Below are 17,196 nucleotides of genomic sequence, written 5' to 3'. Positions count from 1 at the left end.
TCATGTATGTCAAGCATGGAGGATTAATCTCATACACAAATCATCACAAGGATGATTCAGAGGGACATGAATGAAAAGAAATAAACAACTAACTAATACATCATCAAGTAGCTAAGTAAGACCTAAACCAGGTGAACCACCACACCATGGAAAGAGTTAACTAAGTGTTGGAGGCTAGACGGGGTAGTTACTTTGAAACTAGAAAGCTACTTGAGTTTTCATACACAAGGTTCACAAGTGAGGTAGTGCCACTAGCTTGGAAAGCCCAAGCTCCCATGGTTCACACTTTTACAAGACACAAGTTCAACCATATGGAAGATGGTGAATCGTGAATGTTTTCAACACTTGAATATAACATGTATGAACTTAAAGTAAAGAGTTTTTGAACTCACAACTTGATGGAATCAACCTCAACACAAACCCACAACTATGGCCTAAGTTGTGAGCTTGGTGGGTACAAGATTGCACCAAGTTTAGAAAGGAAATAGAAGATATAAGAACATTGAACAAAACATAATTTAATCTTACTTTGAACCTCAAATATGGTGAGGTTTCACCTTAGTTTGCCATGGCAAACTTGTGAAAACTTTCCTAGAGGTTATCCAAGTAAAATGATAGAATAAACAAGAAGAAATGAGTAGTGAAGTGAGCTAGAACTCATTTAAAAGTCTTGCAAACTTTCTGCCCAAAAAAATCAGAATTCTAAAGAGTTTTGAGAGGATTTGAGTGTGATTTTAATGTTTGTAAAGTGAAAATAAGGGTTAGGGAGGTGGTATTTATAGTGGGAAAGTTAGGTTTAGTGTTAAAGAGGTTTTAAATGTGATTAGATGAGAGTTGGGAGTGAATAATGGACCAATGCGCATGCAAGAATCAAGTGGCTATGGATCGGGATCACAGGCGTGTCGCGCACGGGGAATAGGAACCATGCGCGTGTCGCGGCCGATTGACTCCGGAGAAACTTTTTTTTTACACTTTGGTTTTTGGCGCATTTTAAGGTATTTCTTATATATTTAACATGTAATTAAGCACGAATTAAGTATAAAAGTATAACTCAAGTATTGTGAATATATAATTAAGTATTTGTATGTATAAAATGAATTAAATCACGTATTTACGATCGATTGTTAGTAAAACAAGTATGTGTTTTCACGTGAGATGCATGTATATCAAACATGTATCTTGAAAGTAAAACGAGTATGCGTAATCTAGGTATAATTCTCATAAAATGATCACGTTTTTATTACGATTGACGTTGCGAATTACGAAGCTGGAAGTAAAATACAAATACGATACGGATATAAGTTTCCAAAATAGGAATATAAATGATCTTTCTAAATAAGAAAGGTTTCAAAAAGCAAGACGTTACACATCTCAGTAATTTGTGTTTGTGTCATAACAGGTCGTGTTTGACATGATTTGCTAGCCTTAATTTTCCCATGAACCAACTTTCCAAATAAACAAAGACATAAAGAGAAATATATCCCATCCAATATTAGCAACACTAGACCAAATCTCTGATACATGGACACGAATTAAAGGGTTCAATTCAAGTAATTCTTTAGAATAAATAATGAATACCCTTTAATGTATATTTATTAATCCACGTATAAAATAAGGAAAAATATAAAGAGATAACTATAGTTGTAAATAAATATAGATAATTACATTGAACCCTAAATAATTAATATTAATATATTAATATTAATATATCTAATAAAATAATATAGATTAGGAGGCGCTTAAGTCTCACTATTGTATTGATACTAGATCATGAAACGGTCACATGATAAAGGAAACCACAAATAAAACTTGCAAGAAAGGAAAAGGTCACAAAATTTAAATAGTTTACTTAATCCATGTGATTTAATCGAAGATATTTATTTATCAACGACCTTTTTTGCTGTAGAAGTTTATTATTACAAATACAATAGAATCATATATAGAGAGGATAAGTTTAGAGGATGGATTGGTGCTAGCGACATGCGAATGCTTGTTCTCTAAGTAAGTTGTTTTCCAAAATATTGCCTTCAAAATTAAGTCTAAAGTCTCGTACCGTCAAGCCCATAATTGTACCAGACTTGTTAAAGGCCATTAACATATTGATTAGATCCTTCTAACTACTTTCAGACTGCACAGCTCAGAAACAAAATCTTCCTTACAAAGGAAATTTCCTTGTTTTCCTCGTTAGCGGAGAGTATGTAGTTTTCGTATAGAAATTTTTGGTATATACGTTTTTGACCCTCCGGTTTTATAGAAATTTTTGGTATATACGTTTTCGACCCCTCGTTCGGAAATCTCAAGCTTCGCCACTACATGTGGATAATCGTATTCATCGCAAAGCTTGAATCACTGGGGGAAGATGAACCAGCCACGGGAAAGCAAGAGGTAGGGCAAGACGGAAAATGAGAAGGGGAGGGGAAGGAATCGGATGCAGAGAGGAGGGAAGTCAGGAAGTGGTTGATACCATGAACGATATGCAATATAAAGAATTATGAAATTACAAATAAGTATATCATCTATGTTTAAATTGACTAAGAAAGTAAAGGTGTCTCTGCAATGTCCAAAATTGACTAAGAAAGTAAAGTTAACAACGTGATGGTACCACAAGGTAACAACGTGATGGTACCACTAAATGAGAAAGGAAAGGTGTCTCTGCAATGTCTAATATTGACTAAGAAAACCATGTGTGCTATCTTGATGGAGACGATGTCGAAGGCTTACAGTCTTTGGAAGACAATCAATTCAGCAATGGCAACAAGAGTAGATGAGAAGAAGAGGCATACGAGAAAGCACCAATTTTCCAAACTGTACTAGAAGATGTTATGCTACAAGTTGCACAATACCCAAGCGCAAAAGAGGTATAAAATTGAATGAAGGTTTTGGAGCCGATTTAGTTTAGAAAGCACGTCTACAAACCCCAAGGAATGAGCAAGAAACCCTAAAATGAAAGAGAACGAGACTGTGAATGAGTTTGCGGATAAGTTAAGAAGTGCAAAATAAGGTAACTGTAAGGAAACTGCTTAACTTGGTTCCAAAGAAGTTTCTACCTATCGTGGCATCTATCGAGTAGTATTCAGAATTTGACAAAATGCCATTTGAGGAAGTAGTGACAAGAATAAAAGCACTTGAAGACGATCTTAGAAGTCAAGATGAGGTAGGCTTTTAATGGCAAATTCAAGTAATCTGAAGGTCAATGATCCTAAAAGCTGGCATCATAGAAAGGGACGAGCTGATCAAAGTCGTGGTCAAGAAAGAGGTTTGGCGGAGGACGTGAAAGAGGTACAGGTCGAGGAACTAAATACAAAAGCGAGTTCAGGTGCTAGGAATGTGGTGAACTTGATCACTTTGTGAATGAATGCACCAAGTGGGAGGATAAAAGGAGGAAGCGAATTTGGTTCATGAAGATATATGTCGATAACAGTGTTATGAAGAACAAACAGGTTAATTGTTTCAAGATTAAGGAGAAAACTGTTTGACTTTAATTCTGAAATGGATCATAAAGAAAGTTGAAGAGGTTTTTTTTTTTTTTTAACAGCCAACAAACTCAATCCCGAGCACTTTCGGGGCACCCACTGGACAAACGGAGTACTCCGAAAGTAACCCGAGTCCACCACCAATTCCTGGGAAAACCCGATAACCCACCCGTCCGTAGGCACGGCAATGAAATTACCGGTAAAACCCGTTTGGCTCAAGGATCCAACCCAGGTTTCCCTGGGTCTCCTATCATTGCCCACTAGTGCCTCACTCTACACCAAGTGGGAGTCGAACCTGCATCTCTTAAGAGAAATGCGAGCCCTCCACCACTTAATCTAGAGATCATTGGCGAAAGTTGAAGAGGTTAAAGTTTTAAGTTTGATTTATTAGTTTTTAAATATTAGTTTGAAAGTTTTTGAATTATCAGTTTATTTAATTTGTTAGCAAGTTTATCTAGTTTTAAATTGCCAGAAGTTCAAAAACTAGATAAACTTTGATAAAGAGAGAAACGGATTGACATATATATCTCAAATCAGAAACTTTATTTATATATGGGGTATGAGGGGCATGGATTGGAATATTATTTCCACACAGGATCATTAATTAAATGGTACACCATCCCCTGGTGGTTTTCATGGATTAAATCACGATTACCACGACCCTCCCATTTGATAATTTTAAGACAAAAATAAATTAAAAAATTAAAGGGGATAGTGGTTTGGGTCATGACCACAACCTTAGGGTAGTGATTTTGAGTGGTGAATTAAAGATCGATGACATATTGACATGACGCCTATGTGGAGGGTCATGGTGGTCATGAGAGTCATGACCACACCCTATAGCCAATACGGGCAAAATGATAACTGATATAAGGTTACCATATACTTAGACAATGATTATGGTAACATCAATCCGTTAATATATAAAGAGATATGACAAGATTCTTTATACTAATGCTATATATACACATATCTTGAAATCAAATAATCAAAATATACTTTCTCGTACAAAAGGAAAAAAAAAATTATCTAACATATTCTCAAATCTACAGGAAGGGGTAGTGAAACACTAAAGCAGATTCACCAGCTTCAATGGCTTTCACAGGAAAGGTAAGTAAACCAAACCCGTGCAAGAAGTCATATGTCTATAGATGAATGCATTAGTTACAACACTCGTTGTCATTCTCTTTGCAGGGTTTCTTGGTGGTAGTCTTGTTCGGCTTTTCTTACCTATTGTTTAGCCTGGAAATCGCAAGTGCGGCGACTTTCGATGTAACATCTTACGGTGCAAAGGGCGATGGGAGTACAGATGACTCTCAAGTAAACCATGGTTCCATGCAAAAGAAGAACAAATTAACCAGTTAGTTAGCTGTTTTCTAATTAGTTATGTGCATCTTTGCAGGCTTTCCTTCAAGCATGGGCTGACTTGTGTGGTGATGATTCGACATACCCAACATTAATCATACCATCAGGCATGACATTTTTAATAAGCCCGCTGACATTCGATGGTTCGTCATGCAAATCCCTTAATATAAATATCAAGGTAAAATCACACTCCATTCAAGATAATATCATATCTAATTACGGGTGTTTGTTATTTGGTTTCAAACCAATTAAATCTGAATCCAAATTAAAGTTGTTTAAAACCAAACCAAACCGAATTAGATTTGGTTTTTGTTCAGTTACGAACCAAAACGAATTTACAGATTGGTTTTTCGGCTACCAAAATCTAAATTTGGTTCAAACCGAATAACAAATATGATATATATGTAGCTCCAAGATCCGATTAATACAAACCCAACATGACTAACACGAGGGTTTTTTAAGCAACCCATTCTTACTATCAGGGCCGGCCCCGAGAATTCATGTACCATGTTCGAGCTCGAAAAAACGTGCCCTAGGCCTTAACGAAATTGGATATTGTGCTCACTAAAGGTCTAAATCTAATGTCATATACATATCGGAGTTTTTTTTAAAAATAACGTGCCGTTCGAAATATCGGGCCCTGCCCAATGGTCCTCCCCGCCCACCTTTAAGCCTGGCCATGCCTACTATGATCTAATTGTTATCATAATAAAGAAGTTCAGTTTAATTGTGGGCTTTGACCCGTTAACTAGTAAGCCCGTGACCGTAACCTCCTGACTATAGTTTGTCTGATAGCATGTCTATGATAGATGTATAGTGTTATATTTGTTATATAATGTTATATATTATTACATAGTGTTATATGGTATTATATGGTGTTACATATTGTTATACTGTGTTTATATAGTGTTATATACTATTATATATAGTGTTATAATACACTTCTCACACTTCTCACATTTTAGGCCATTTTTACACTATATATATATATATATTGTTGAAAAAGCTTGATTAATAATAACTTTATTTTTATAATAATATATAGTTTTTTATTATTATTATTATTTTAATTTAGTATATTATAATAGTTTATTATTATATTTGCTTTTAATAACATATTTTTAATTTTTTTCTCTTTCTAAAACCATACATTTCATTTTCCATTTTTTAATAATTATTTTTTCTTTTTTTAGAATATCTATTAATTTATCAATTAATTTGATACTTCTTTAATAATTTATATTTATCAATTAATTTGATACTTCTTTAATAATTTATATATATAATTTTTTTTCTAAAAACTTAAGTACGTAGTTGTGCTTGATTTTTCCCCTCGACATTCCGCTAGAAGTTTTGTTAAAAACGAAATTGTACTCAAAACTGTACGATGATAAACTAAGCCGTTCTAATGGTTTGACTTTCTAGACAACATGTTTTATTTTCGAATCACGTTTGTTTTACATTATCATTTGCTTGGTTTCGCCGCAACGCGCGACGTAAAAAAAACTAGTTTGTTTTTATTTTTCATTGTTCTGTACACTTTTCACAAGGCAATAAACCCTAACCATTTTCGTATGTACACGTTTCTCTTTCAACACTAATTATAATAATAACACCAAAATTGATTAAATTAGTCTGTATTTATACTAGAACAAGACTAGCCTAATATAGTAAGCAAAATAACTCTTAATCAATAAACTTAGATGCCTATCTCCCACCCCAGCTCAGTTGGGAGTTGGGCCGGTTTGTTTCCTTGGAGACTCCGGTTCGACTCCCGGGTGTAGCAAAGGAGTGGGGACCAGGCAATGATGGTAAGTGCTTGTAAGCCAATGTTGCGCAAGTTCGAGCCTGAGCCGCCCCGGTTTTAATCCGGCCGTTACTCCAGCGAGGTGTCTCGTGTGGAGGCGGTTTCCGGGCGAACGCCGTTAGCCAAGTCTGACCACTCCCAGTGCGGACCCGGTTAAGACAACGTAAGTCTGGGACAGACTTGGTTAGGGTCCCCGACTTGGGGATGTAAATACCTTAAAAAAAATAAACTTAGATGCCTTTCTAAAAAAACAATAAATTTAATCATCTAAACTCGATGGGAAGGCTCGAGAAAGAACTCTCATTCATTCGTAAGAAAACTAAAAAACTCCATCCTACATATATCTTGGATATATTGCATCTATGATCTATGTAGTATATATTGCATATATGCAATGTATAATACTGCATATATACAGTGTAATATATTATATACTGCATGTGTAGTATGAAGTTTTTTGGTTTCCTCAAGAATAATGAGTATTCTCATGATCTTGTGATCTTGTCTAGGGCTGTAAACGAACCGAACGTTCAGCGAACAGTTCGTGAACCGTTCGGCGGGAAGTTCGTTTATGTTCGTTCGATAAGCTTAACGAACGAACACGAACAAAAAATTTCGTTCGATAAGCTTAACGAACGAACACGAACAAAGGTCTCGTTCGTTCGACTGCGTTCGTGAACGTTCGGTAATATGTTCGTTTATGTTCGTTCGTGTTCGTTCGTTTATGTCCATTCGTGTTCGTTCGTGTTTGGTCTTTTATGTTTATTTTTCTAAAAGTTTTTTAATGTTTTATTAATTTTTTACTTTCTTCCATAAGTATTATTTCCCTCTCTTTTTGTTTACCTTTCCCACCTTTTTTTACTTTCCCGCCTAATTCCTACACTTCAGTACACTAATTATATTAAAAAATTAGTAAAAACTAATAACCCATGTGGCCTTAACGGTGCCTTTTTTTTTAATTTTCAAAATTAATGTTCATTTGTGTCCGTTTGCGTTCGTGGTTAGTGTTCACGAACTGTTCGCGAACAAACAAAATTCCTCAACGAACGAACACGAACACAAACTTTTGTTCGTCATGTGTTCGCGAACAGTTCACGAACATCCCAATTTCCTTAACGAACGAACACGAACATAGCCTTGTTCGTGTTCGTTCGGTTCGTTTACAGCCCTAATCTTGTCCTTTTAAACTCGAAAGTCAAACTTTATCTTTATGTTCTGATTTTGAATTGTTGGCTCCAATCTTTTCCACCCTTGAATTCTATCGGAATTATGCCAACAATATAAGTCCAATATTATTTAGCCCAATCCAATAAGAAATTATGGAAAACATAAACTGAAATTCATCTTCAGGTTATAAGGTTGAAGCATAAACTGAAACTGAATTCAGTTTGGTTCAATTTCGACAAAAAAGATCCTCAAACCAAAATAAATGAACACCCCTAAATTGTTTATAAGTTCTATCTATAAAACGTGATCATGTCATTTTTCTTTTTCGACTGGTAGCTTTTGGGCACTATCACTGCCCCAAATACACTCGATGGATGGAAAGATTGTGTACACAGACAGTTTTGGATAGTTTTCGTAGCGGTGAAAGGACTCACCATTGATGGACCTGGCCGATTTGATGGGCAAGGCTCGACCTGGTGGAGGATAAAGGTTAAGTTTTTTATTCGGGCTCGGTTTCAATATCTAGCAACATAAAAAGATCTGGACTCATTGTTTCTTCTTGCAGGAGAAAACTGAAACTTGTGATCGTCCAACGGTAAGATATCTGCCTTTTCCATTTTAGAATTGAATTATAATGAATGTTATTAGAGAGAAACTTGAAAATATTTATCTTTTAAATTTTTTGTGGTTGTTATGATTCTTTTTTTGTCAATAGGAGAATGTCTCTAGGTAACTGTAACCTTATAAATACTCAGTATTAATACAACATTTTACTCATTTACAGAAAAGATGATCATAACAACTAGAATAAAATTTAAATGGCAATTTATCCCTTTTCAAATTTATCTCGAATACATATCAACTTAGCAAACACTGATATGCGACAACGTATTGTTTTAGGCTATACATTTTAATGGGTGCCCGGGTCTTCGGCTGAAAGGCACAACACATATTAACAGCCCATTTCTTCATATTAGTATCAAGGAATGCCAAGATGTAGATATCGGAAATCTTCAAATCAAAGCACCTGGAAACAGCCCCAATACTGATGGGATTGACATCAGTGATTCTTCACATGTTAATATTCATGACTCTAATATTCAAACTGGTACAGAGTTTATACGTCTTAGTTCATAGCGACTAACATTCATCTATGATCGATGTGATGTTTAATTATGGAGATACACATAAATAGGTGATGATTGTGTGGCTATAAACGGTGGCGTCGTTGATATTAATGTGACAAATGTGTGGTGTGGACCTGGTCATGGCATAAGGTACCAAAATATTTATAGCTTAATCATCATTTTAACAAAAAGAAAACTGAATACATGTGTTATCCGAGTTTATTATCTATTATAATTTTTACTTTTTTGTTTATCATTTATCTTTAAGCTTCTTAGTGATTATTCTATCTCTAGTTTGTATATTAAGATATTTATCAACCATTATATAACTATCATTAGTGAATTAGTACTAACATTAGTTGGTTAGATTTATTATTATACTATCTTTAAATAAAAAGCTGAATTAGTACTAACATTAGTTGGTTAGGTTTATTATTATACTATCTTTAAATAAAAAGCTCTAATTTCCAACTATACAATACACATAAAAATAATATCTCCAATAGAGTTTTTAAGTTTTTTTTAATTGTTTCATGGTATCAGAGTATCTAACGATCCTTAGTACCAATGTATATGTTTTGGCAGCATCGGAAGCCTTGGGGAAAATGGGGGTCATGACACCGTTGAACAAGTCCTTGTACAAAACTGTAACATCACAGGAACCAGCAATGGATTACGAATCAAGACAGTGCCGGTAATATTATATATAAACTGATACAACATTTTAATAGATTTTAAAATACCATTTGATATAACTTCTTTCTTTGTATTGTAGAATGGGACCGGATATGCTAAGGGGATCCGATTTCAGGACATTAATCTCGTTAATGTCCAAAATCCAATCATAATTGATCAATATTACTGCACCCATTCTGGTAATGTTGTTTGCCCACCACAGGTGAGTCTTGTATTCTATAGAAACAATCTAGTTCTTCGCTATCGTAACCAACATGTAATTATTTATTTTTTACTGTATTAGTCGTCGACAAAAGCAGTGCAAGTGAGCGATGTGACATATACGAATATCTACGGATCTTCAGCATCAAAGTTTGGGATTGTTTTCAATTGCAGTGAGATATATAAATGTACTAATATCGTGGTAAACAACGTACATATTACTGGAGATGCAGATCTTGATACTGGAGGTGAAGATCTAGCTTACTGCAAAAACGTTCAAGGAGAATTTGTTGATACCACTCCAAGTGTTAGCTGTTATTAGATTCATGCTGCCCCATACATAGGAATGTTATCAAAGAATAGATACAGAGATTATTGATTTTATAAAGCTAGGTAGTTACTTTGAGAAATAAGCTGCTTAAAGATTGCAGCTTTAAAAGCTCCAAAAAAATGAGAAACTTTAGACAGTAGAAATGAAAGATAATGTTTAGATATTTTATCAAAGGGGAATATAAATTAAAGGCCTTTTCCAATCTTTGATTCTCTTCTTCAATTATCTGAAGTAAGCGTTTGTTTAAAATCGGTAAAAATAATTTAATCAGTTAAAAGGATACGTAACTCTGGCAAATATATATTTTAGAAATACTAATATGTTATTACTAATATGTTCATCATCATCATACTCAGTAAATTGCAAAGCTAAGGTAGGTTTTAAGAAATGTAAGATGTAGACCCATATGAATATAAAGACTGCTTCCGGTTATTACTAATATGTTAAAACCTCATAATACATTTTACCTATTTCTTTGAATGTCATACACAAGGGGTAGCCAAGTGAGTTTCTCTCTCCACTACTGTTGATTATTTTGTAACGTAATTGACCAGTAATTAGATTACTGTGAGTCTACTACAGAAATTACCAATTAGACGAGTCATGCAAGCTCTAGAGTTCCATACTTCAATAGTGTTGGTATAATGTGTGATTTATGAAAATTTCTGTAGACTTCCCCTTTGGTTAGTTGTTGAGAAGCCTTATCCATATTATTTTGGGGGAATCTGAAAACAAAAATCGAAAACAAAGTCTAAATAATCTATATAATAATTCTTAATAAACTAGAAAGGTGCCCATACGATATGACGAGAAACACAAACACTGCAAGGGTAACTGAAGCCAAAATCAAAAATATCGGTTAGTAATCTCTTCAGTTTAGTTTATTCGGTTAGATTAACGATTTTTGGTTCGATTCGTTTAATTTCGGTTAATAGCCAAAATCAAACTTGAGCTAAAACTTTTGCTTAGAAATACATGAAATTGAGGCTTAAGTACATGAAATGAAATGGATGCGTAAATACTTGAAATAGAAGTATAAATACAAGAAATGAAGGTATAAAATATGGAATACATGATTTAGAGGTATAAAAGCTAGCAGGGTCGGCCCAAGCCCAAGTATTTTGAGACTAGGGCTTTGGGCCTCCATTTAAAAAAAAATCCAGGGTTAGCAGATGTTAGCGGTTGCGAGAATAATCGTTCAGAAGAGAAGAGTACGCTCAATCGACTATAGGAATTCCAAAAGCATCGAAATTATGGCATTAAATTTGGCTGTTCCGATGCTACCCAGCCACCCAATTCGGTGTTTGGCAATTTCAAAAATCTTCCGCATCAATTCCAAAATCAAATGCTCCATTGCAACAAACGGGTGGAATCTTTAGAAAATGTTTAAAAAAGATGTATTCTGTTCGAATCAAATAATCAGAATTCTGAATTCTCTGTTATAAAGATATAGCCTTCCGAGTTAGAATTATGGTACACTTTATCTGTTCAAATCAAAAAACTTCCTGAATTCTCTATTTCTGTTTTCAAGAAAGCTCTTGTTGACAGATTCAATATATCCAGGTAGTAAGGTGCACTTTGCTACCAGTGGTGGAGTGGTTGGGGAAAAACTTGATGTTTCTTATGACTCAGGTTCGACTCCTACTCTCCCTATCATTTTCCGCACATCTGGGAGAGCCAAGAGGCTGGCGGCGGTCGAGTAGTCGACCTTGGCCACAGCGCCTGGTGTCACGATGGTTGACACGTCGTTCCTTGTCGTTAAAAAATAAGGTGCACTTTGCTAATCGAGATTTTTCAACTTATTTATGAAACTTCTCTTTGATTTTTACAAAACACTGTCAATCAGACTCTCGACTCGTTCCATAGTCGAAAGCCGGCTTGAAAACTGATTTCCAACAAAAAGATGGACCGACTAACGGGTCAAACATGAATCTTCATCAAGAACAACACGTTTGTCCGAATGGGCTGGGCCCACCCGGCCGGACGAACTGGATTTTGGTATTTTCCGTTGTTTAACACGTCGTCACACCGTCTCAGTTAACTTAAAACTTCTCACTTAGAAAATTTTTACAAAAGCTTCAACTCAGCCATCCACCTGAATGGCCATCCGTCCGGATTGGAACCCATTCGCTCGGATGACCCGACCCTGATAATATCCGTTAAAACATTTTAAATCAAAACTTCGAAAATTTTAACGGTTCATAAACACCCACAAACGATCCGAATGGCCATCCGTTCGGATAGACTGTTGAGCACTTAAGCCGTTCAACATTTTGTTTACAACCATTCAGCCCTGAGGAAGACTTATGGTTCTGTTTCCGTGCACAGGCTGACCCGACACGCTCCCTTCAGTCATATCCAGATTGTGTTTACTTGCTAAATACACACTGTGAGTATACTCGAACCCATTTTCATTTAACACACTTTTGGGTGTTACATACGTTCTCTATAAAAACAGAACACACAACGCAAACACTTTAAACGCTAATCGTTCCCGCATGCTATACGTGATTTGATGTATGCTTGTTACTATGCTTACACAGTGTTACACTAGACCGCCTCTAGCAACGATATTACTATAGTTTGGACTCAGCACCTGTGTGACAAGGGTTGTTAGGGATCACATTACTTTACTTCACGTGTTTGCTTCGGTGAACATGTGTCGCGCATACTCTACAACGCAGTCTCGTGGTTAGGTTGTATCATTGTTGGTAGTTACATGCTTCGCCCGTTAAGTGTTACATGCTGGTTATGCGTAAACGCTTTTCATACTATTATCTATGCAAACTTGTGTACTGACCTTTACTTTATGTATTGACTTTTATTTTAACGTATGTGACAAGTTGATGTGGATGTTATGCTATGCTGCAAACAAGTTAGGAAGTCTAGAAACTCTCCAAATAAAATTTGAGTTGTCGGAATGGATTCGTTTTTTAAACCTTATAAATATTGTCACTTAATAGTTGTGTTGATTCTCTTGAACAATTTGTTTCACTCAGTGCCACGCCCCCCCGATGATTCCGCCATCGGTTGGGATGTGACACCAATGACTATTCACAGTTCCTCCTGGAACACCCTGCACCTTACACTACACGATTAGTTTGAGATGGGGACCCAAGCCTTAGTGGTCTTGGGTCGACCCTTATCATCAAGAAATGTGATTTCTATTTCTTGATTATTTGGAAATGGTGTGCCTCCCCCTAAAACAATACTGGTTTTTGGTTTCCAAGATTGTTGACGTTTAACAGATTGATTATTATTTACAGATTTAGACATTATTAGTTTTAACGAGCTTGACGAACTTGGTTCCTTTTCCACAACATCCGGTTTTAAAGCCTTCTCGATTACTTTGATATTTTTACGTCTTTGTTTTGCTTCTTGTTCCTTAACAATACATTTGTCTTGTTTAGGTGACATAGAACGACGTTGGTAATCCTTTTCAGGTGGGGCATTTTCAACAAACTTTGGTTTTGGAGGGTTTGTACAATTTTTAATTATGTGACCAAACTCCTCACATTTAAAACATGATCTCCTTTCAACGAATTTAAGAGATTCGGTTTGATGACTTGATGTTAAACTTGTTGGCCTTGAGGTACTTGATCCAACATCACACCCATTCGTGTGTTGAGTGTAATTGTTTTAACTGTCTCGTTTCAAAATCTTGACTTGTTTAACAAAATCCAGATTTGATGTGTTTTTAAAAGTCTCAATTTTATCCGTACCATTTGAGGCTACAAATGTAACATCCTTTCCATTTTTCTTGTTGCGAGCTCCTTTTGCTTCAACCTTTGGTTGTGTAACCTTAGGTTTTTTAGCTCGGTTTTCTTGTTGTGTACTTTTAGAAGCAATTGGTTGTTGCTTGATTGGTAATTTTTTATTCCCGTATTGCTTTCTAACTTCGGATTTTGGAATAGGATCACACTGAGTTACTATAACTCTTGGGATCGACTTACCCAAAAACTTACTAGTAGAATCTTCCAAAACTTTATCAATCAAGGATGGATTGACATTTTTGATTGGGAAATCCTTGTTTGAGTAAATTTTATCATCACCAATCAAGGTATACAACACATTATCGCTTTTAAATGTAGAAACAAGTTCCTCGACAGATTTGATCAGATCGATCTTTTGTTTTGCAACAGATTGCACAACGGGAGTAGGAGGATCACATAAGATATGATTCTCAATTGGGATTTCTACTCCTTTCTTTTTGTCAAGAGATTGATCTTGATCAGATACATTTGATTCATCATCTGACGAAACATAATCCTCAACTATTGGAGGGCTTTGTTCCGTAACAAATGACGAATTTTCTGTCTTTTCAGATTCCTCTGAGGAAATGTCTGGCTTGAACCCTAATCCTGCTGCAAACTCTTCAGGATTAAGAGATGGTTCAAAGCGTGGCATATCCTCCTCGTCAGGCAATTTGGTATAATTGTGTCTCAACGGCGGTGGACACGATTTATAACCAATGCACTTGACATCCCCTTTGAGTTTTTGAACTTCGATGATGTGATCTAGCACATATCGGGAGTTAGAATAACTCTCCAATTTGAGCTTGATAGCATCATGCTCGCATTTGGCAATGGCTAACTCCTTTTCCGTTTCCTCAATGATATTAATGTAGTTATTAATACCCTTTTGTATGTTCAAAACTGTTTTTGTTAACTCATACACACTTTTCTTAAGAGTTTCAATTACATATTTGAATTCCTTTTCATTTCGAGTTAAAGCCAGATTTGCCTCCTTGCATTTAGAAAGATCAACTACCAACCCTTGATTGTGACTATTAACTATTTCAAGCTTATGCTTTAAATCTGCACAATCATTGCATATACTACGAGTGTCGGTTTGTACCTGACTTGTCGAAGCTGCAACATTAGCCATAAAGGCAGTTTGATAAGAAAAAGATCCATCCTCGGTGAAGAACTTTTCCATTTCCTTGGATGCAACTTCAGCTTTCCTTATCAACACAGATTTCTAGCTTTTCAGCTCCTCAGCTTCTCTCAGCAAACTATCAACCTCAGCATCAGTTCCTTCTTTTACATCCGAATCCGAACAATAACCACCCGCACTTGAGCTTTCCTTATCAGAACTACCGTTATACCCAGAACTATCATCATCTTCAGAAAATTGCTCTTTGTGGACATGTTTGATATGATTGATGATCTTAGCATAACAAGCAGTTCCTCCATCTCCTCCATTTCCCAATTGAACTGACCAATCACATCCTTCGTCTGCTTGAACTACTAAGGCTCTGTTTGAGTTTGAAGGCCCAGACTGGTTTGAGTTGTTTAGGTTGTTAACTGCTACGATACTCCTTTCATTGTTAACATGATTTGTGTTGGATGAGCTTGATTGATTTCGGAAAGGATTGTCATTTGGGTTGTTAACTGCTATGATACTCCTTTCATTGTTAACATGATTTGTGTTGGATGAGCTTGATTGATTTCGGAAAGGATTGTCGTTTCCTTGTTTGCTAGGTCGAGTGCATTCTCGTTTGAAATGACCTTTCTCACCACAGTTGAAGCATGTAACGACATCCTTATCAAAACCATACTTCGTATCCCATTTACTCTCCAAGCTTGTTTTCCCAGTTCTACTCATGTAATCCTTTGCTCTTCTTACCGCACTTGCAAACGCCCATTTGGTATCCATCAGCTCCATCTCATCCTTGTCTATTGATAGTATTCATTTGTCAAATTAATATTTCCAATTTGGCCAGAAACTAATCTACAATAAGCACTTATCATTGTGTTTAGAAGTTCCATATGTTCCCATGCAAGTTCCACACTGACTTTAGTAAGGTTTGAGGTATCAAGTCTGACGGTGTTAGGATTTGAAGGTTGATAGTTGTTGTTACCATAACAAGCTTGTTGAGAGGCTTGTTGTTGGGTTTGTGGTTTAACATCTTATGGGTAAGGAAGAAAGACTTTTGGATCAAATTCTTCGCCATAAGGCTGAGCACTTGAACCTGGTTTGGCTGGTGGTAGAAAAGGGTTTATATTTGACATAAATGTTGTTTGGAGATTCGGTTGCTTATTGGTACTAACAGCAGTGTTAATACCTCCAAAGTACATCTCAGGGTTTTGTGGAACTGGAATCCGTTTTGCCTTTCGAATTTCTTCTTCATTTATGTTCTCAAGCTTATGAACGAATTCATAAATACTGGGCCCATCTAAAACACCGGTATACTTTAGCAAGTCATTGAATTGACTCCACTTAGGTGGTAAAGCATCAGCAAAATGCATGACAATCTCCTGTTGTGATGCATGAACCATGTATGAGTACATCTCACTAAGCAAATGATAGAATCGAGTATTCATTTCGTTTAGTGTTTCATTTTCCATGAACAAAAACCCCTCAAACTCTTTCTTTAAAAGATCACGATGGATCTTTCTTGTTTCTGCATTTCCTTCCCCTCTAGCTTCCAAGGTGTCCCACAAATTTTTCGTAGTGGTATAATACACGAATTGATGATAGATATCCTTATGAAGTGCTTGTGTAAGGATAGCAAAGGCCTTCTTCTCAAGATCATAAGCCTTCTTATCACTTTCTACCATTCTTGCCAAAGTAAGTGGATCGAAACCTGCTTCTTTGAGAGCTTCATTGTATGGTGTAGTAAAGCATGTCCACAACTCGATATTTTAACCTAGAACATACGTATGAAAGCGACTTTTCCATGATGGATAATCGTTCATGTGATTCAACTTTAGTGGACGATTGTTGCTTCTGGTTTCACTCTCGCTCATGAGAAGAGTTTGAATACTCTGATTTTGATTTTCAACACATGCCCATTGACTAGCGGTAATCGTTTGTTGAGGCATTAAAGATTTTACCCATTGTGATGGATCTTGACTTGTACTCGAGCTACTACCCCAATCCCAAGGATTTGTACCCATATTTGTTTGTTATTTAAGAACAATTGCTTGAAAAACCAAATTAAACAAGTTTAATATGAATTGTAAAGCTTCTGTGAAAAATTGCAACTGTGAAGAACCACGAAGAATTCTATTCCACGAAACACCT

At 35.9% G+C, this 17,196-nt stretch overlaps 1 protein-coding gene across 1 annotated transcript; it reads left to right on the top strand.

Moving 5' to 3' along the window:
• The first annotated feature begins 4,487 nt into the window (after positions 1 to 4,487).
• On the top strand, positions 4,488 to 10,372 carry LOC110901262 (probable polygalacturonase At3g15720). The gene is made up of 10 exons (XM_035982047.1): positions 4,488 to 4,583; positions 4,668 to 4,793; positions 4,876 to 5,016; positions 8,149 to 8,301; positions 8,378 to 8,407; positions 8,713 to 8,920; positions 9,008 to 9,089; positions 9,525 to 9,633; positions 9,715 to 9,837; positions 9,919 to 10,372. The coding sequence occupies exons 1-10, from the start codon at positions 4,566 to 4,568 to the stop codon at positions 10,156 to 10,158; spliced, it is 1,230 nt and encodes a 409-aa protein (XP_035837940.1). The 5' UTR covers positions 4,488 to 4,565; the 3' UTR covers positions 10,159 to 10,372.
• Positions 10,373 to 17,196: the final 6,824 nt, after the last annotated feature.

The sequence above is a fragment of the Helianthus annuus genome, chromosome 13 (genome assembly GCF_002127325.2).
Source record: "Helianthus annuus cultivar XRQ/B chromosome 13, HanXRQr2.0-SUNRISE, whole genome shotgun sequence".
Classification (NCBI taxonomy): Eukaryota; Viridiplantae; Streptophyta; class Magnoliopsida; order Asterales; family Asteraceae; genus Helianthus; species Helianthus annuus.
Note: the sequence above shows the minus strand (reverse complement) of the source record. Positions and strands in the feature narration are given on the sequence as shown.